Source organism: Marmota monax, unplaced genomic scaffold (assembly GCF_021218885.2).
Source record: "Marmota monax isolate L192 unplaced genomic scaffold, Marmota_monax_Labrador192_F-V1.1 WCK01_AAM20220418_F8-fsc00232, whole genome shotgun sequence".
Taxonomy (NCBI): Eukaryota; Metazoa; Chordata; class Mammalia; order Rodentia; family Sciuridae; genus Marmota; species Marmota monax.
The window spans coordinates 1,034,944-1,055,346 of record NW_026695232.1 but is presented as its reverse complement, the minus strand read 5'-3'; the positions used below and the strand labels follow the sequence as shown (position 1 = coordinate 1,055,346).

The 20,403-nt window shown below is 43.3% G+C and overlaps 1 protein-coding gene across 2 annotated transcripts in view; it reads right to left on the bottom strand.

The window, feature by feature from the left end:
* Positions 1–20,403, bottom strand: part of Enosf1 (enolase superfamily member 1) — a 40,705-nt gene that overhangs the window by 8,541 nt on the left and 11,761 nt on the right. Inside the window, exons 3-11 of one of the 2 annotated variants that reach the window (XM_046438506.2) lie at positions 12,800–12,915; positions 9,846–9,959; positions 9,430–9,456; positions 7,572–7,644; positions 7,414–7,452; positions 6,829–6,911; positions 4,844–4,878; positions 2,277–2,364; positions 495–629 (exon numbers count right to left, since the gene is read on the bottom strand). In XM_046438506.2, the coding sequence (XP_046294462.1) occupies positions 495–629; positions 2,277–2,364; positions 4,844–4,878; positions 6,829–6,911; positions 7,414–7,452; positions 7,572–7,644; positions 9,430–9,456; positions 9,846–9,959; positions 12,800–12,915 (710 nt within the window). The remainder of the gene's footprint in view (positions 1–494; positions 630–2,276; positions 2,365–4,843; positions 4,879–6,828; positions 6,912–7,413; positions 7,453–7,571; positions 7,645–9,429; positions 9,457–9,845; positions 9,960–12,799; positions 12,916–20,403) is intronic. The other variant, XM_046438507.2, reaches the window with a different exon arrangement.

The window sequence follows — 20,403 nt, the reverse complement described above, 5'->3', positions numbered from 1 at the left end:
CCCCTAGTGATCATGTGGATGAGCAGGAGCTGCCACTTGCTTCTGCTTGCTCCTGCTCAGCATCTCAAGAGTATTGTACTGCATATTGCTAGCCTGGGAAAGGATGCAAATTCAAAACTTGAAGTCTAGTTTCTGCTAAATGCCTATCACTTTTGCAACATCATAAAGTGGGGAAATCATATGTTGAGCCATTTTAAGTCAGTGACCATCTATATCTACATATCAATCATATTTCTATATTTATAAAAGTATGAGAACCATATCTATTAATCTTCAGATGGCTGATAGCCTTTAAACTTTCAGCAACTTTCTCAAACAAATGGAAATGGAGTCTGCAGTTCCCTTACTTGTCACATGTTACAATTATTTCAAATATTCCATGAGGAAATGTAAAAGGGAAAACTCAAAAGAAATTTTGGCATCTTCCATGACCCTTCTGGAAAACTAAACAAAAAAATAAATGGCCAATGCAGCAGAAGCATCAGTTTACCCACCTTGGAAATGGTTGCATGCCCCAGGATGTCATCAGGGGACGTTGGCTCTTCAATCCACAATGGCTTGAACTCAGCCAGCTTCGACATCCACTCCACTGCCTCAGGCACATCCCAGCGCTGGTTGGCATCCATCATCTGTAAGGAAAGGGCCTTCACTCTGCTGCAGGGGTGACTCCCAACAAGGAGACATTGTCACTCTGTACCACCAACTGCTGAGGAAGATTCACCTGACATTTCCTTTTTTGAAGACAAGCACATGCAGCCCAAACAAAAAGAACCAAAGAGTAGCCACTGTAATTAGAACTCTGGCTCTAGATACTGTCTTTTTTGAGGAGATGCAAATTGTTCATGAAGACTCTGTAATGTCTGAAAGTGCCCTGGGCTGGGTCTCAAGAAGTACTTGCTAGACCCTGAAGCTCAGGCCCAGTTTACATTGAGATGCCCCCACACCCCCACAAATAGGTGTGTTTTGCAGTGTTAGTTAGATTGTTGGAACCATTTTATCATTCTGAATCATATGCACAGTCAATATTGAGTTTGCTCAAGAGTTATTTATTGACTACTACCTACCATGTGTCTGGCACATTAATAAATAACTACTTAATGAAATACCTGCTTCCCTGGGCACTTCATGGATTTTGTTTCATTTAATCCTTATAAAAACCCTACAAGGCAGTTCATATTAACCTATTATAAATAGAAAACTGAAATGCAGAGAAGTAACTTCCTCAAGAACAGTAAGGTAAGTCAAGGGTGAATTCAGGTCCAGGCCTCACTTGCCCAGCCCTGGATCTCTGTAGTGTGTGCTGCCACCCTGCCTGGAAGCCAGGGGCTGGGTGTGCAGCACTTGAGCAAGACCCTTCCACCCCGACTACCCCAGCCTTCCCATGCTTGGAGAAGACAGAAAAGGAAATCTATCTATAGAATGTGCTAAGTGTGTGAGCTCCCTCACAAGACGGTGAGAAGCAGAAGATAGTACACTCAGGATCAATTTTCATCATAAATCATTTGGATGAGGATGACCTCATGAAACAAAAGCAGCTAAATTAACTCATGTATAAATAATGGGACTTCTGATTCTGCTGCCACTTCAAGGAATCCACACTTCAATTTTAATGTATGAAACAAGCCTTTTAACTTTATAAAAAAAAGATTCGAGGTGGCTGGGGAGTGCCTCAGCGGAAGAGCGCTTGCCTCCCATGTGTGAGGCACTGAGTTCGATCCTCAGCACCATATAAAGTAAATAAACAAAATGAAGATACTGTGTCCATGTATAACTAAAAAAAATTTTTTAAAAGAGATTCAATGGTGACCTCCTTTCATGAAAATATTTTACACATAATAACTGTTTCATAACAATACACAGTCAGGAATGACCAATCCTCACATTTATTTCTGCCAGAGTTTCAATACTTCTTCACACTAGTTCCCTGAAAGCCGCCTAGCTGATGAGCTATGTAGGGAATTAATGACTGACACATCAGGGCACCAATGGGAGACCCATTTGCTTGAGCTTATTCATATTAGCAAGATGACCAATCTATCACCCTGGTATTATTTAGCTTGTTCTGCAGAATTCAAAAACTAAAAAGTATCAGCCCCCATTTTTTAAAAAGAGTTCACCTACTACAAGGCCACAGAATCATAATTCCTCTGACAGTAAGTTTTAAAATTCCCACTGTTTTTAATTCTTGCTTGAAACGAGTTCTTGCTTGAAATGAGTTTTGGCCCTGAACAAAGTGGCAAGGTGGCCACTTCTTAGTGGTGTAAGAGGATATTTACCAAAGTCTTCTCTGGTCCAATCATGTCTCTGATGAGGCGGCATCGACGCATGTCATCCTGGAGATCAGCCCCAACCTTTACTTTAAACCTATAAATACATTTGGTTGGGTAGTTTGGATCTGTCTTCTGACTTGGCAAAAGCTCCTGGATTTTCTACAGAAGTGACTCTCTATGTCAATAATCCACAGACCACATTTTCCAGTAACCTCTTGGTATTTTCCAGTCAATCTTTAGACAAGCGGCTTGAAAATAAACCTGCAAACTGCATCTCTCAGTACCCAGGATCAGGGCAATGATTTTCAGTTACCTACAGTTAAGGAACTGGAGAGAGAAGTTAAATCTCTAATATAATTAACTGAGTTTTTACTGTGTCATGAAAAGAAATTAAGAGCAAAAAGGAACAAAACTGGGAGTGTGTATGTGCTAAAGGTCCGGCCCCAGCCCCACTCTCTCATTCCACTCCCTAACTTTACCACCACTACTACCTCCCTCCTCCCCACTGCCTTGTTGATCCACCACACCTCCTGACCTACCCAGCCTCACTTTCACTCTCAACCCCTCTCCTAGAACTACAAAATGTCACAGTTGGAATTGAAGAGGATAGTGGGGCTGATGTGGTTTGCTAAGACAGCCTCCCTGAGAAATCACAAATCAAGAGTCTGATTTATAAAGCACCTATATTTGCTTAGCCCTTCCCATAGCGGGCCTTATCTTAAATGAACCCATGAGAGGAAGGCCTTGGGGCTAGTCTGTTCCCTCTGGTGCAGGGGCCTAAGCCCCAGAGGGAGAAAAGGACTAGGCCACAGCACTGAGGAGCAGCAGAGTGTGGCCTCAGGCTCCCTGCAGAGATCTCCTTCACACCACATCTGACATTTGCAGGGAGCTCCCTAATCTGTCTTGATGTGAAATTATGCTCTTGAAATAAAAGTCTCTACATTTGTTCCCTGTGACTTTGCTGTCAGGAGAGTGTCATTGACCAGAATGTGGGCACTGTCATGTGGAGGAGGGGACACATTGCCAGGCCACTGGCAAGCGCTCTCTCTTATCAGCCTCTGCTTCCTGTGCAATCCTGGCATCAAGGCTGCACTTAGGGCCAGCAATGGCTGCTGGATGTTGCTTCAGACTGAGCCAGGACTGCTCAAGCTCCTTCCTCTGCTTCTCTAAGTGCCTACAAAAATCCCCAGCTCACACATACCCAGGCACTTACTGCCCTTTTCTTCCTGAGCGCAATACTGTACCCTCTGAAGACATTTCTACACACACTGGAGCTTGACTACATGATCTGTGGTGCTTGAGAGAGGGCTGCTGGCCACAGCCTCTGCATGTCAGGCTTCTTGTGTTGGGAGGCCCATGAAATTTTCCTGGAGCGTGGCCGACTCACCAGATCCACTGCTCTGGACTCCTGAGTCTGGAGGAGGGCAGGAAGCCTGCACTGAGCACCTGCTCTGAATCTACCTTATGCTGGCCCTTGTCACATATGGCAACTTTGAGGAGAACCATCAATTAATATTATTTCCATTTTATACAGAGAGAAAATGAAGTGGAGCAAGAGTGAGCAATTTGCTCAGAATCACACAGGTTTGTAAGGAATGAGGAGGAAAGGCAGGATTTGATTCCAGTTCTATCATATGCCAAAGTCTCTTTCTATTGCTTTATGCTGCCTCTTTTATATCTTTAGCTGAGGAGTTAAAAAGAATACACATTAGTGTGCACATCAATCACCTAGGGATCTTGTTATAATGCAGATTTCAATGTAGCAGGACTGGGGAGAGGCTGAGACTCTGCATTTCTGACAAACTCCCAAGCTCCCAGGTGCTGATGCTCCATGAACCACACTTTGAGAATCTGCAGAGTTGATCAATCACAAGCCAGGTAAAAGGTGCCACCTTTATCTACACTCATGGGCTTATAGTGGCTGGATCAAGAGGGAAAACAGTCTCTGCTTCCTACTGTATATAAGGATTTGGGGTTATTGACAACCACGATTCATTCAGAGGAAGATCGTAGGAGTCTCAGGGGTCCATAGTCATATACGAAGGAGGGAGAAGTGCAGGTGTTCCATCTGATCAGGAGGCAGTCTGGGGAAGGGAGGGTTGTCACTCCAGTGGAAGAGGAGAAACCTGGCTCCTGGAAACTCCATGAAGAACCAGGACCAGTGGCAGAAAGTTAGTTGGAAGTGAAGGGTTGCCAATATTCAAGACCCTTCTAACACTTAATGGCCTCAAGCAATGGAAAAGTGCTTTGTAAAGTTAAGCTGGCTGCCTTGGGAGCTGTCCAGAAATGCTGAATCAGGTCTTGTGATTCATCTAATAGAATGGATTTCTATTCTGAATAGCTGCTTGAAGTGGACAGTCTCCAAGTTCTATTTTATTCATGTGATGTTCTAACATTCTAACTGGGACTTATCTTGTCTTTGGAGAATGAGCCTGGTCTACATTGGAGCTTTGGTGTGCCTATGTGCCATACTGCTTTTGGCCTTGTTGGTGCTGTTTAGTCCCTGGCTCTTCTTCAATGAGTCTCTTCCTGCTGCTGAGAAGGTCAAGTCCACTACCATGCAAATAACTTACCTGGTCCAGCCGTCCTTCAGCGCTGCTGCACAGAGCTATGGAGAAAGAGGAGTACCTGTTGGTACTGGCTCCTGGAAATGCCAAGAAGAACCAGGACCTGGGCTGGGTTGTGGCTCAGCGGTAGAGTGCTTGCCTCGCACGTGCGAGACCCTGGGTTCAATCCCCAGCACCACATACAAAAATAAACAAGTGAAATAAAGGTGTTGTGTCCAACTACAACTAAAAAAATAAATATTTAAAAAAAAAAAAAAGAATCAGGACCAGTTGCAGAAAGTTAGTTGGGATGGAATAAGGTACTGAGCTCCCCTGGCCTGACATTAGGCACCTCAGTCATTTCTGATCTGAGTTTCTTAAACATAACAGTTATAGCATAAATCAGAAAAACAATTATGTATTGTTAAAATTAAAAAGAGATGCAGTTTGGCCAACAGAGCATCATTCTTTCTAGTGGTAGTGATCCTTGTCTCTACAGGAACTATTTCTCAAATTGTCACAGCAATCCTGGAAGGGGAATATAGTATGAATGACCCTCTTTTTAGCCAGGATTTTCTGTGACGGCCATCGAACTAATGGATAAAAAGAGCAACAAACAAAAGCCAGGCTCTGTCTCTGTCTCTTTCTCTCTCTCTCGACTCTAGGTGAGTAAATGTAATAAGAAAGAGTAGGGGCTGGGTTATAGCTCAGCAGTGGAACGCTTGACTCGCACTTGTGAGGTACTGGGTTCCATCCTCAGCACCACATAATAAGTAAGTAAGTAAGTAAATAAATAAATAAATAAAATATATTGTGTCCATCTTTTAAAAAACAAAAGAGTAATAAATGAATAATGTGCTATCTGTATACCACATGTCAGCCACCGGATGCTAACCTACAGCTTTCCTCAAAACTGCCCCACTGAGACACAGGCTGTTATTTCCTGTTTCACAGTGAGAAAACTGAGGCTCAGCAATGGGTAAGTCACCTGCATAATGGTACATGGTTCTATTAGTCTCTATTATCAATATTAGTCTCTCACCTTCTAGAATTTGAGCTGAGACCATTATGTCAGAGTCCCAGGGTCTGCAAGGTGAATGGCTTGACTTTCATTCATATATAAGTACTTTCTGAAGGAAGCCTTGGATTGAGGATTTGGAAAACCTAATAATAAAATTGTAAATCTCTCCCAGGGAAGCCTGTGTGATTTGGTATCTGCCTCTTCCACTTCCCTGCCCCATTTTTCTAGCATACAGCTCCCCCAAACCCTGGGGATCTTGAGTGGTGTCTTTTGTATGCTAATGAGCCTAAAGAGGGACCCATCAGAGCTGATCACCAGAAAGACCAGGCCCTAATAAGGTGTTAGAACTTTCAACCCCCACCCTAGACCTCTAGAGAGGGGAAGGGATGAAGGTTGAGTTTACTGCCAAAAGCCAATGATGTAATCAACCTGCCTGCTAAGTGAAGCCTCTGGAAGAACCCAAAAGGAAAGGGTCCAGAGAGCTTCAGGGTTGGTCTGGGTGCCCCTGACACATATTCTGCTCTGCATATCTCTTCTGCCTGGCTGTTCCTGCATTATATCCTTTATAATAAACCAGTAAATGTACGCAAATGTTTCCCTAAGTTCTGTGAGCCATTCTAGCAAATAATAAAATTCAAAGGCAGTGGGGGTAGGAGGTGGGTTGGTTGGGTTGTATAGAAACCTCCATTTTATAGATGGTTGGTCAAAAGCTCAAGTGACAGCCTAGACTTGCACGACTGGCATCTGAAGTGGGGAAGTCCTGTAAGCCTGAGCCAATAACCTGTGGAGTCTGATGATAACTCCAGAATTAGAATTAAGTTGTAGGCCACCCATGGTGCCCACAAGATTAGAGAATTGGTTGGTATGGGAGAAAACTGTACACATCCGGTGTCAGAGGTGATGTATGACTGCAGAGGTGCGAGTGCAGATGGAAAACCAGTTTACTTTTCCCCCTTCACCTTGCCTGCAAAACCAGGTTAAAAAAGCCTACCTGCTTTAGTGTGCCATCTGAGTACCCCAGCCAGGCACATGATGTGGTGTAGGCAGGGTAGCCATGCATCAGCATTTGCTCTTCTGGAAAACACAACACTTGTCAACATCTTGCACCTTGTAGGGAACTTTGGGTTCAAACTGTCTACAGCTAAACTGTTGCCCAGAGAATCCAGCTATTCTGGGTGCCCTTCACATGCACCCTGCCGCAAGTCCAGCCAATTGGGGTGTCAAGTCCAGGTGATCAGGATACCTTCTCTGAATGCCCCACTCCCCAAGGGTCCCCCTAACCTACAGTACAACCCTAAAGTCAAACTTTCTGTGAGCAGTGGCTGAAGTGAACCCTGCAGCCAGAGGTCACACCTATGTGGCTTCTTCACCTAGACCCACAATTCTGATTGGGGCCTTAGTTGCTAGGCACAGTGCATCTGGCTGGCCTAGAATTTGTGATCCTCATGACTCAATCCCCCGATTCACCCAGGTTGGCACAGTGCATCTGAGGATAATGCGCACTCATAGAAGACAGGGACAATCAAAAGTGAACAATGATAGAACAAGCAAGGAAGGAAATTTTCTTACAACCCACCTCTTTCTTTTTTACCAACTTGACCTTTCTTCAGTATTTCTGCAAAAATAAAAAGCATCACTCACTCCTTCATCCACCCAACAGGGCCTGTGGATGCTGCTTACACATTTCTGTATACACCAGGAAGCTTCCAGGCCCACTCCTCGCACATGACTCACCATAGGCATCCTCCTCAGTCAGGACATCGGTGATATACCTAAAATCAATGCAGGATAACAACGTCCTGGGATCCTGGCAGCAGGACAGGAAAGGGAAGGCCTCAATCAATTCACAGGCAGATTATGTTTCTAAGATGCTGCTTATTCTCATCTATCAGGCTCATCCTTTCCAGGAAGGGACCTTTGGGATTTGAGTAAAGTTGGTCCTGTCACTCCTTATATGGAGTCCTTCAGAGGCTCACTGCTGGCCCTAGCAAGCCCTCAGTCCCTCATGCTCTGATCCTTCCTTCCCTGCTTCTGCCTTGTTCTTTCCAAAAAACATGGCTTCCCAGCAAAAGGCCCTGGCACAAAACAAACACTTGGCACAACAAAAACAAACAGACGGTACCTGGCATCCCTCTATATACCTGCTCAACCCCTAGGCTGACTTTGCTGAGGGGATGAAGGTGGTCCTGGAGCAGGTTGGTATGGAGGAAAGAAAGCTGCTCTGAGAGCTGGGTCCCCAGGGTCATCCGAGGCCCACTGCTCCTCAGCACTGTAGCCTTGGCAATCTCCTCTCCTGCCAAGTGGAGATAATTTCCTTCCCTGACAGCAAGAGAGTGTGGAATGGGAATGCGTTGACCTTCCTGGACAATGGCCAACTGTGCTCCAGATCAGCTTTTCTTCCTCTGCCCGCTCAGCACTCTGGCCGCATGTCAACTTAGGCCTCACACTGGGTCTTCTCCCCACTCCACCGAACAGTCAGGGGAAAAGGAACTAGCAGCTCTGTTCCCACTAATGTCATACAGTGATCATAATACTCCTCCAGAGCTGCTAAAAATCTAAAGCTCTTTCAACCCTGAGATTCTTCTTTGAAAACAGAAGTAGCATTGAAACAGAGAACAGGTTCCAAAAAATGGAAAGTCCTCAGGTGGGATCTCATGCACCTTTCTAGTACTCCTCAGATCCTTCTCTTGTGGTGGTCACTAAATATACCCTTTCATATCTTTTCCCTTGAGAGGGCCCCCATGCCACCTTTGGCCATATCAGACCGATGTGACAACCGCCTCTCTTCACCTGCCTCCAGAGGGGAACAAGGTCTCCTGGCCCAAATGTCTTCAAGGCCATTGTGTTCTTTGCTTTTCCTTAATTTTCCTGCTAAATAATAATTTGTGGACCACCAGACATCACACTAAGGCAGCTGCAGCTCACAGTGGCTAATTAATACACTCAGGGGCACTCAGCTAGTTAGTAGTGAAAAACACACTCAGAGCTAGGTCTGCCTGGGTCAGAGGTTCACTCCCCTCTAACTTGCATGGAGTTTTCCTTCTCAGCAGCCAGGTGTTCGCCCTGCTATAAATAGGTCAACGAGAAAGAAAACACCAAGTGTGTAACTTCAGATTCAGTGTGAAGGTCCTTCCCTGCTGGAAATGCACAGCACAGGTTGCCATGATCTTGCTTTTGGAGTCAAAGTGACCAGATGATGTCTTAACAGTAGTACCTGGCTTTCAGGAGTTTAGGAGGTGCTCTTCTCACTTGGTCTTTAACTCAGGGACATTTGCAGAGGCTCTATAATCTTCTTCTCACAGTCCTCACAGGCAGTGGAGGTGGAGAGGATTTGCATCCCGTGTTATATGTCCCCAGCAGGGGAATACCTTAACTCCCTGCCTCCTGACGTACCACCCCACCTACATAAGCAGAGCTGCTACTTCACATATCAGAAAGGGAATATTATATTTTACTGTTTTTTGCTTTATCATCAGTAATCTATAGACTATAGATCTATAGTTTTGAACATACTTACTGATTATTAAAAGGCAAATAATCCACAAAATTTATTTCATTTAGAAATGATTACAACATTAAAGAATCTACTTACCATATCCACAAGTAACTTCCACAGAGGCTTGAAGAAAAAAAAGAAAAGATATGTAAAGCACATTCGTAAAGCACTCATTTTTGTCCTGACAGTGAATGTGCTTGTGGCAAACTCCCACTATCAGAGCTTCGGACCCCCAGCCACCCACTCACCTCTAATGCTGCCTGTGTCTCCTGCTGCCTCTTAACCTGTTCCCTTTGCTGTCCCTTTCCATCTTTCTTGGCCCTTTATAACCTAATCCTATAATTTCCTAACTACTGCCAATATTACTCAGGAAAGAAAATAATCAAGTATCCCAGTATTTCCTTTTTGACACTTGTGTTGCACTTGACTTTGGTCTTCTGAGACTGCTTATAGAGAAAGTCACAAGTCCTCCTGTGCCACAGAGCTACATGTGTGCTTCTGAGATGAGTTACCTTTCCTTCCTGCTTCGCCCACAGGTCCCACACTGCGTTCAGAATGGCTGCTGTTGCCAGGTGCACCACCCCTTTCTCTGGACCAATCTGGGAAGGAAAACATAGCAGCATTTCCTAGACATGAAAAAGATATTTAGGTCCTTTGGCCAGGGACCACATTTCAAGAATGAAAAGACAGCAATGGAAATTCATTTAAAGGTTATGCTTTATAGAAAACAATTTTTTAATATTGATTTTTTAGTTGTAGTTGGACACAATACCTTTATTATTTATTTTTATGTGGTGCTGAGGATTGAACCCAGGGCCTCACATGCACAAGGCGAGTGCTCTACTGCTGAGCCACAACCCCAGCCCCAGAAAACAATTTTTAACCAACAGAAAATTCGTGAAAGTATAAAAACTTGTCTCTTCATGTCTCTCTTTATTAAACCATTTGAGAGTAAGGTTTCAGATAGCATGTTCTTTTACTCCTAAATACTTTGGTGTATAGTTCCAAAAAAACAAGGACATTCTTCTTCATAACCACAGCATAAGGGTCATATTCAGGAAATAAAATATTGATGGGCTATTGGTATTTAAAAGATAGTCCATAATCATAATTCATAATCCATAATCAAATATCACCAGTTTTCCCAATAGTACCTTATTTTACCTTGATCCATATCCAATCCTGGACCACGTGTTGTATTCAGTTGTCATGGCTCTTTAATGTCTTTTTGTCTGGAACAATTTTTTTTTCTTTTGATGATATTGACATTTTAGAGTAGAGGCCATTTGATATTATCAAGTACCCCACAATATGTGTCAGTCTGTAGTAACTTCATGATTAGATTCAGTTTATTCTTTTTTTGGCACAAATGTTGCGTAAGTAATTATGTCATTTTGTTTTATTATTAGGGTTATTAATTTTCACCACTTGAGTAAGATAGTGTTCATTTGGTTTCTCTACTCTGAAGATACCAATTTCCTTTTCTAAATCAGAAGATTACTATTGACCCCAAATTTAAGCATACACTTGTGACTCTTGCTTCAATTAACTGTGGCTATGATGGTTGAAATATGGTGATTTTCTAATGTTATCATTCATCTCACACTCATTAGTTTATACTCTAATGATAAGTTTTCCTTTGCTTATTATCTGAACAGATTCATAGATTCTTATTTCACTCAGTGAGTTTAAATGACATTGCTATCGTATTTATTCTAATGTTACAGTTGTCCCACATTTGGCCAGTGGGAGCTTCTTCAAGATGACACCTTTCAAGGCAAGATACACTTGCTTTGCAGAAAGTAAAACATAAAACCCAAGACAATATGGAAAGTGCATTCTCTTGTGCCCTTCTCAGTGCATGGATGGGAGACTAGCAGAGTTTGGACAAGACAAACCAGTCATCAGGAGACAAGGGCAAAGTCTAGATTACTGGATTTATCTTACTGTATTAAAAATCCTTACTCTAATAAGGAGAGTAACTAAGAACAGAGTAGGGACGAAGAGCATGAGAAGAAGATTAACATTAAACAGGGATGAGAGGTGGGAGGGAAAGGGAGAGAGAAGGGAAATTGCATGGAAATGGAAGGAGACCCTCAGGGTTATACAAAATTACATACAAGAGGAAGTGAGGGGAAAGGGAAAAAAATACAAGGGGGAGAAATGAATTACAGTAGAGGGGGTAGTGAGAGAAGAGGGGAGGGGAGGGGAGGGGAGGGGGGATAGTAGAGGATAGGAAAGGCAGCAGAATACAACAGACACTAGTATGGCAATATGTAAATCAATAGATGTGTAACTGATGTGATTCTGCAATCTGTATACGGGGTAAAAATGGGAGTTCATAACCCACTTGAATCAAAGTGTGAAATATGATATATCAAGAACTATGTAATGTTTTGAACAACCAACAATAAAAATTAAAAAAAAATAAAGTGGAAGTAAAAAAAAAAAAAAAATCCTTACTCTAAAGCCAGACTCAGAAGGCAAAGAGTTGTATGTTTTCTCTTCTATGTGGAAGTTAGAGAGGAAAAAGGAAGAGAAAGGTGTGGGGGAGAGGTGGGATCTCATAAAAATCGAAGGGAGAGGAGTAGAGGAAAGGGAACAGGGAGTGGGAGAAAGGGAAAGAGGTGGGAATTGCTGGGGAATGATATTGGCCAAATTATAGTTACATCATATGCCTGAATGAATATGAAACAACAAATTCCATCACAACTATAATGTACCAATAAGAAGTGTCAAAAGAGAAAAAAAAAAAAAACCTTCCTCTAGAAACTTAGTTTTTCATGCTTCAACAGTATGCTAGATACTGCCTATAAGCAGGCTAGGTACTATGGTCTTCTTTATTTCTCTCTCTCTCTCTCTTTTTTTTTTTTTGGTACTGGGGATTGAACTCGGAAGCACTCAGCCACTGAGCCACATCCCTGGCCCTATTTTGCATTTTATTTACAGACAGGGTCTCACTGAGTTGCTTAGTGCCTCGCCGTTGCTGAGGCCCAGCCCATTTTTATTTTTTATTTTGAGATAGGGTTTCATTAAATTGCTTAGTGCCTTGCTAAATTGCTGAGGCTTAGATTACAGGCATGCACCACCACACCCTATTTTTTTTTTTAACTTTGTTCTTATTTTACTTCTTAATAACCTCTGCCACAATACCAGAACTGTTCACATTCTCTCTTCCAAAGAAAGGTTGCCCATTCAGCTCTTTATCCTCTAGACCACTGTTTCCAATCTAGGGAGTGGGAAATGAGGTAGATAAGAGCCAAAAAAAAGCTTTAAGCCTTACAGAAAGGAACTGATTGCCTCAAAATACTGATTATCTAAATGACTCAAGCCCTAATTTATTTGAATGAAATGCTTTACTTAGAAATTGTACAGCCATTACTATTTTCACATTTGCTGCAATCAAAGGACATCTTAGACCGTAGTAACTTATTTATAAAAGCTTTTTACAAAATAGGTCTCTTACCCATCTGAGCTGCCCGTCACTGGTGAGCTGCCTGTAGAAGCCTCTGAAGTCACTGACAATGTCCTTGAGGTCCTTGTGAAGCACATGGTGGGCAAGGGCATTCACGGCACAGACAACTATTTTGAAAGAATTCCATTTTTATTGATGTTTATTAAAACATATTAGTGTATCCAATAAATTGAGAGGAAAATACCACAAACTAATGTAGACATTTTATGAAAAAAATTTAAAGTACCAAAGGTAAATGTTTTGTAAAATTGCTCCAAAAATGTGCATGTCTTATTCTGTGCTTGTCATAACTAATATTCCCCCAAAGCAAAACAGCTGAATCTACATATTGAGTTAAATTTCCTGAATACGGTAAATATGTTTGATTGATTGACATGGGCAAAACAAAACCACAGATCTGTAATATTAAATGATGTTCTAAAAATTATTTTCCTATTCACTTTGTAAGGTGTTCAATCAGATTCAAAGCCAAACTCTAGTACTTTATTGTTCCTAAGGAATAAGAACACCCTAACTTACAGAAATAAAAGAGAAAAAAAAAAAAAGAAAATGCCTCTTCATTATTGACAAGTTTTGAAAATATCTTCAATTTATAAAATCATAATACACTATTAAAAATTAAACGAGGGCTGGGGTTGTGGCTCAGTGGGAGAGTACTTGCCTGGCATGTGTGAGGCACTGGGTTCGATCCCCAGCACCACATAAAAAAACTAAATAAACAAAATAAAGGTATTGTGTCCATCTACAACTAAAAATATTTTTAAAAAATTAAATGAATTTTCAACTAGTATAATATTTATACATACATAAACACTGAACTTCTTATATTGGCTTACTTAGGATATACCATATTTTTCATACACAGTTTGAAGGTTAAACTTAATTTGGGTCAATAGTACCATCAATTATTTACTCTTGGTGCTTTAAAAAGCTTTGTTGTGGGGCTGGGGTTGTGGCTCAATGGTAGAGTGTTCGCCTAGCACGCGAGGCACTGGGTTTGATCCTCAGCACCAAATAAAAATAAAAATAGAGGGCTGGGGATGTGGCTCAAGCGGTAGCGCGCTTGCCTGGCATGCATGCGGCCCGGGTTCGATCTTCAGTACCACATACAAAGATGTTGTGTCCAACGAAAACTAAAATAGAAATATTAAAATTCTCTCTCTCTCTCTCTCTTTAAAAAAAAAATAAAAATAGAGATATTGTGTCTACTTTTAAAAAACTAAAAAATAAATATTAAAAAAAAAGCTCTGTTATGTTATTTAAGCTGAAGAGGGTTTGCATACAAAGTAGATCAGTGGTATAGGGCCTGTCTAGCATGTGTGAGGCCCTGTATTTGATTACTAGCATCACCAAAAAAAGAAAAGGTGAATAAATAACAAATTGTATAAGAAAGGCCTTTCTTATCCTCTACTTATTCTAGAAAACATAATTTATATGTACATCACCAAGATAATCAACTCAAGTCATCAACTTAGCCCCAAAGCTATTAATTTATTACAGAACATTTTGACCAGTTAGTTTGGTATTGCTCTGCTTCCAATGGAAAAAAAAATTAGGTCATTTAATAGGATAGTTGAAGGGATGTGGGTTTATTATCAATCAGACCTTATGAGGAAGATATTCTGAAAGTAGTACCACATGCTCTTAGGATGTGCCTGGCCTGTGTGAGACAGCTCTCAGATGACTGCACATTGCTAATGGATGTAGCATTTAGGGCTGAACTAGCCGTTCTGGGTTCTCTAGGGCTTTTGTTAATGGGATCCACAATCATTCCAGTTCAGATATTCCTTCCCTAGAATTGTAAGAAGACAGAATCTTCCTCATTCCTTGATGGATGAGGTTCTCGGAGTAAGACAGTGACTCATAGTGAGGTATATTATTATCTACCTCAAACCTTGGCCTCATGTTTTTTATTGTTGCTATAATTCACTGACTAAAGGAGCCTGTGGTTTGCATCACAACAGAAGATGCATATAACAAAAGCTAAAGATGAGCTCATCCTTTATGGTTCTAAAAGATGAGGCCACACTGAAATATTCAGCTATCTATGTGGATTTTTCTTGTTTGACATAAAGGCACTGTAAGAAGTTAACTCAAACTTGCTGCATTCAGTAGAAATTTGGGTTGTGATGTTGCTGCTGGCTCCCTGGCAGTGCAATATCGCAGGAGACGGCAAACTTTGGAGAGGAGTGCTGCTAGAAGCAGCCTGCAAGAGCCAACAGCAGCCTAGCTGCCACCTGCCCTCTCCACACACCTCAAGAAAGGGCCTAAACACCAGGAGAGGGATTCCTTCTGGCCAAAGCAACCAGCTCAAAGTGAATCAAGTCTATACTAGCTCAAGGGAAGAATCTCTGTCTACACCAGGTCAAGAGGAGCCAGTCCCCATCTACACTGGCTTAAGGCAAGTATCTCAACTGAACAGGAGAGGGGAGGCACAGTGGTCCAGGCCTTGCAGAGGACAGCTGCTGGGCTCCTGCCTTTGCCCCGAAGCTTTTCTCCTCTCTTTAATCTGCCTTAAAAAAAAAATCTCTGAAATGTCAATTTTATTATACAATTTGTAAGAAACATAAATTTATAAAGAAGCATCTTTGCTGTCCTAGAAGCATGGGAGAAAGGACAGAGAAGAGTAGGGCGGGGGAAGTGTCCTAGGGAAAGTCTCTGATGGGGCTGAGGCTGTAGCTCAGTGGTAGAGCACTGAGCTACATGTGAGAGGCACTAGGTTCAATCTTCAGCACCACATATAAATAAATAAAGATACTGTATCCATCTACAACTTAAAAAAAAAGTCTCTAATGCCTCTTCCAGGTGGGGGCAGAGGAGACTTCTAGTGGATCCAGATGTGCTCCTATCTAGAACCTGTGCAGAGAAGCCTGAGCCAGTTTGCACACCACACTCCTGCAGCTGTTTAGTCCACACAGATGCCCACGCCATGATGTCAGGATCACAGAGCACAGGGTCTTCTGGCTGTCTGCTGGTTTTGTCTGTCTCAGCTCTCCATTTTCATTGGAGCCCACTCTGTTCCTGAATCTAGCCCATTTCTGCCTTTCTTGCATTGGAACACTGGAATTTTTTTTTTTTCCTGAATGCTGGCCCACAAGGCAGTTGCTGAGTGCAGGTGCAGATCTTGTTGTTATAAGATTGCCCTATGACCCACCTACTGAGGATCATCCAGGGGTTAGGCATGTGGCGCACAGGGTCCCCCGGGGAGGCTGTGCTGCGAGTGGAGGTCTTTGCATATAGGAAGCAGGCATGCTGGCTTTCCCATTGCCCTTCTGCCCTGCCTTCTTGGCCTCCTTAGGCAGCTGCTGCTCACAGGCAAGGTGAAGATGGAAGGGCAGGCTGACTGGCACTCTTCTTTGTGAAGACACTGGAAGGAAAGATCCCTGGGGCCCAGGCAAGGCCCAATCCTGTTGATGCACAGGCTTCACCAGGAACATGCAGCCTGCCCCCTGGGTTATCTGGTGCTGGAGTATCAGGTATGAAGCTATCACCTCATCATATTTTCAATTTGCCAGGGACACTCAGGTATTTTATGGGTCATAATCCATGTCAAACCTGATTATTACAATTGCAGAGTCTGGGTGTTAGGAGATTGGTTCACTAGAACGACTGGGTGAATATTCTTCACCCTGGCTCAGTCATGGGTGCCCCGTTATTTGCTCTACAGTGGGCCTCTGCATGGAGTCCACTGTTAGTATTTGTTGACAAGGCTCCATGCTCCTGTGGAAATATGCTGGGGAATGGTGCACCTTACATGCATGATTACTTCCTTCAGCTGCTTAGCAGTAGCTCCATACATAAATGGGCACATTGCTGGTACCATCAACTACAAAAGACACCCAGGCTCCAGATGTCCACCAGGGGGCCCCCATATTTTTTTCCTCTAGATGACTTCAGCGGCAAGGTATTACAGAGTGACCCAGAACTTGTTCAGCTTCTGCCCCGTCATGAATCTGGTGCTCAGGCTGAAGTTCAAGAGTTTGCTGTTGCCTCTGGCACCCACCAGCATGTTCTCTGCATTCAGATCTAGGTGCTCAATGCCCTTCTCAATCTCACTCACAATCTGCCTGAATGGTCTCTTGGCCTCCTCCTGCATGCCATCAACATCCAGGATGAGGTGTATGCCATAGCTGTATGCCATAGCTGGATATTTTCAATGGTCTCAATGATCTGAAAGAGTTGGATCACACTTCGGCGTTCCATGGCCATCAGCATATATAGTTTGGATGGGATGTTTTGCTCTAACTTTGGCAGAACTTTCACCATCACCTCTGTCCTGGTGAGGAGGTGGTGGACTAGTTTCATTTGGGCAAAGCCACCCTGCCTGATGTCCATCAGGACCTGATAATGGTCCATGAAGGTGGTCTTATAGCAGGAGCTGGATCCCGGTAGTACTACACTACTCTGACTGCTCTCACTACACATCCCAAACAGGAACACCAACTAGCTGAAACAAAACAAAACCAAGTCAAAAAATAAACAAAAAATTACCAAAAAAAAAAAAAATATATATATATTTTATATATATATATATACATATTTTATATATATATTTTATATACATATTTTATATATATATATATATCCCCCCCCCTCTCTCTCTCTCAAAAGACCACAACCACCCGTCACAAACCACCAAAGGTACTATCTGGGAGTCCAACAGACTACCACCAAAAACTTTCTGTACTTGTGGACAAAAACCCACCACAGTCAGCCTCTTATATAACTGATGCTTGAAATTCCCTTAAAATGGGTAGTCAGGACAAGAAATGGTGCAGTCACAATTGAACATAACTGCCAGTGGGCATCTCACTTTTTGACCTCCAGGACATTTTTGACTTTCATAAGAAGTATAAGAAAAGAGTATGGAAGCTTTTTGTGTCAGTGGGTTATGAAGATGGATATTTACTTGCTAAGAAATTAAAATCTGTGGGCTAGGGTTGTAGCTCAGTGGTAGAGTACTTGCCTAGTACGTGTGAGGCCCTGGGTTTGATCCTCAGCACCACATAAAAATAAATAAATAAAATAAAGGTATTATGTTCAACTACAACTAAAAAATAAATACTAAAAAATAAATAAATAAAATAGAGGTCCATCAACAACTAAATTTTTTTAAAAGTGTATGTATCTAATAACAGAAAAAAGAAAATGAACAAAAAAGAAATTAAAATTTGTAGGATTAAAAAAACCTATAGTGGGCCCGCGGCGGAACAGAGCTTCCAATCACTCCTGCAAGGTAGGCGGGCCTGCGACCCACCGGCAGAAGAGGAGCAGCGGCCTGCTGAGAGGCTGAGCCGCCCCCTCCCCCTGCGCCGGCAAAGTAGAGGGAACTGTGACCATGCACAGAGCAGGCCCAGCGGCCTGCTGAGGGGCAGAGCCACCCCACACCCCCCGCGCCTGCCAGGTAGGGGAACTGTGACCACCGACAGAAAAGGCCCAGTGGCCCGCGGCGGGACAGAGCTTCCAATCACTCCTGCAAGTTAGGCGGGCCTGCGACCCACCGGCAGAAGAGGAGCAGCGGCCTGCTGAGAGGCAGAGCCGCTCCCTCCCCCTGCACCAGCAAGGTAGAGGGAACTGTGACCACGCACAGAGCAGGCCCAGCGGCCTGCTGAGGGGCAGAGCCGCCCCCCACCCCCCGCGCCTGCCAGGTAGGTGGAACTGTGACCACCGACAGAAAAGGCCCAGTGGCCTGCGGCGGGACAGAGCTTCCAATCACTCCTGCAAGGTAGGCGGGCCTGCGACCCACCGGCAGAAGAGGAGCAGCGGCCTGCTGAGAGGCAGAGCCGCCCCCTCCCCCTGCACCGGCAAGGTAGAGGGAACTGTGACCACGCACAGAGCAGGCCCAGCGGCCTGCTGAGGGGCAGAGCCGCCCCCCACCCCCCGCGCCTGCCAGGTAGGCGGAACTGTGACCACTGACAGAAAAGGCCCAGTGGCCCGCGGAGGGGCAGAGCTTCCAATCACTCCTGCAAGGTAGGCGGGCCTGCGACCCACCAGCAGAAGAGGAGCAGCAGCCTGCTGAGAGGCAGAGCCGCCCCCTCCCCCCCGCGCCTGCAAGGTAGGCGGACCTGCGACCCACTGGCAGTACAGCCCCAGAGGCCTGCAGAGGGACAGAGCCGCCGCCCGTGCCTGCAAGGTCGGCGGACCTGCTACCGACTGGCAGAGCAGGCCCAGCGGCCTGCCGGCGTGGTAGGCACATTGCCCCAATTGGAGGAGGGGCAGAGCCGCCGCCCGCGCCTGCGAGGGAGACTTTGCAACTATACAAGACCAATATAAATATATAGGGGGAAAATTCAATAGCACAACAGTTTCACCAAGTAGAAAGGAACGCGAACAGTATGAAGAGACAAGGAAAGAAAGGACCACAAGCATTGCAGGTCAACTCAACGTTAGAAGAGGTAATAGCTGCAGCAGATGGAATGTCAGATAAAGAATTCAGGATATACATGCTTCAGATGATCTGGAGTCTCAAGGAAGACATCAGACAGCAAAATCAGACAATGAAAGATCACGTCAACAATGAATTACATAAACAAATCCAAGAAGCAAAAGATCAACTATACAGGGAAATAGAGGTTATAAAAAACAAACAAACCGAAATCCTAGAAATGCAGGAAGCAATAAGCCAACTTAAAAACTCAATTGAGAATACTACCAGCAGAGTAGAACACTTAGAAGACACAACATCAGACAATGAAGATAAAGTATTTCAACTTGAAAAGAACACAGACAGCTCAGCAAGACTGTTAAGAAACCATGAGCAGAACATCCAAGAAATATGGGATAACATCAAGAGACCAAATTTAAGAGTCATTGGGATACAGGAAGGGACAGAGTTTCAAACCAAAGGAATGAGCAATCTATTCAATGAAATAATACGAGAAAACTTCCCAGACTTGAAGAATGAGACAGAACCCCAAATCCTAGAAGCCTACAGGACGCCAAATGTGCAAAATCATAAGAGATCCACACCTAGACACATTATAATGAAGATGCCCAACATACAGAATAAGGAGAGAATTTTAAAAGCTACAAGAGAAAGGAAGCAGATCACATTTAGGGGTAAGCCAATCAGGATAACAGCTGATCTTTCAACACAGACTCTGAAAGCTAGAAGATCCTGGAATAACATATTTCAAACACTGAAAGAAAATGGGTTCCAACCAAGAATTGTGTTTCCAGCGAAATTAAGCTTCAGGATGGAAGATGAAATTAAAACCTTCCACGATAAACAAAAGTTAAAAGAATTTGCAGCTAGAAAACCATCTCTTCAAAACATCCTTGGCAAAACATTACAGGAAGAGGAAATGGAAAATAACAATGAAAACCAACAGTGGGAGGTAGGACACTAAAGGGGGGAAAATAATCAAAGAGGAAAACAAACCATGTTTAGTAACATAAATAAACAAATATGGCTGGAACAACAACCCATATCTCAATAATAACCCTAAATGTTAATGGCTTAAACTCACCAATCAAGAGACACAGGCTAGTAGAATGGATCACAAAACAAGACCCAACAATATGCTGCCTACAGGAGACGCATTTGATAGGAAAAGACATACATAGGCTGAAGGTGAAAGGTTGGGAAAAATCAT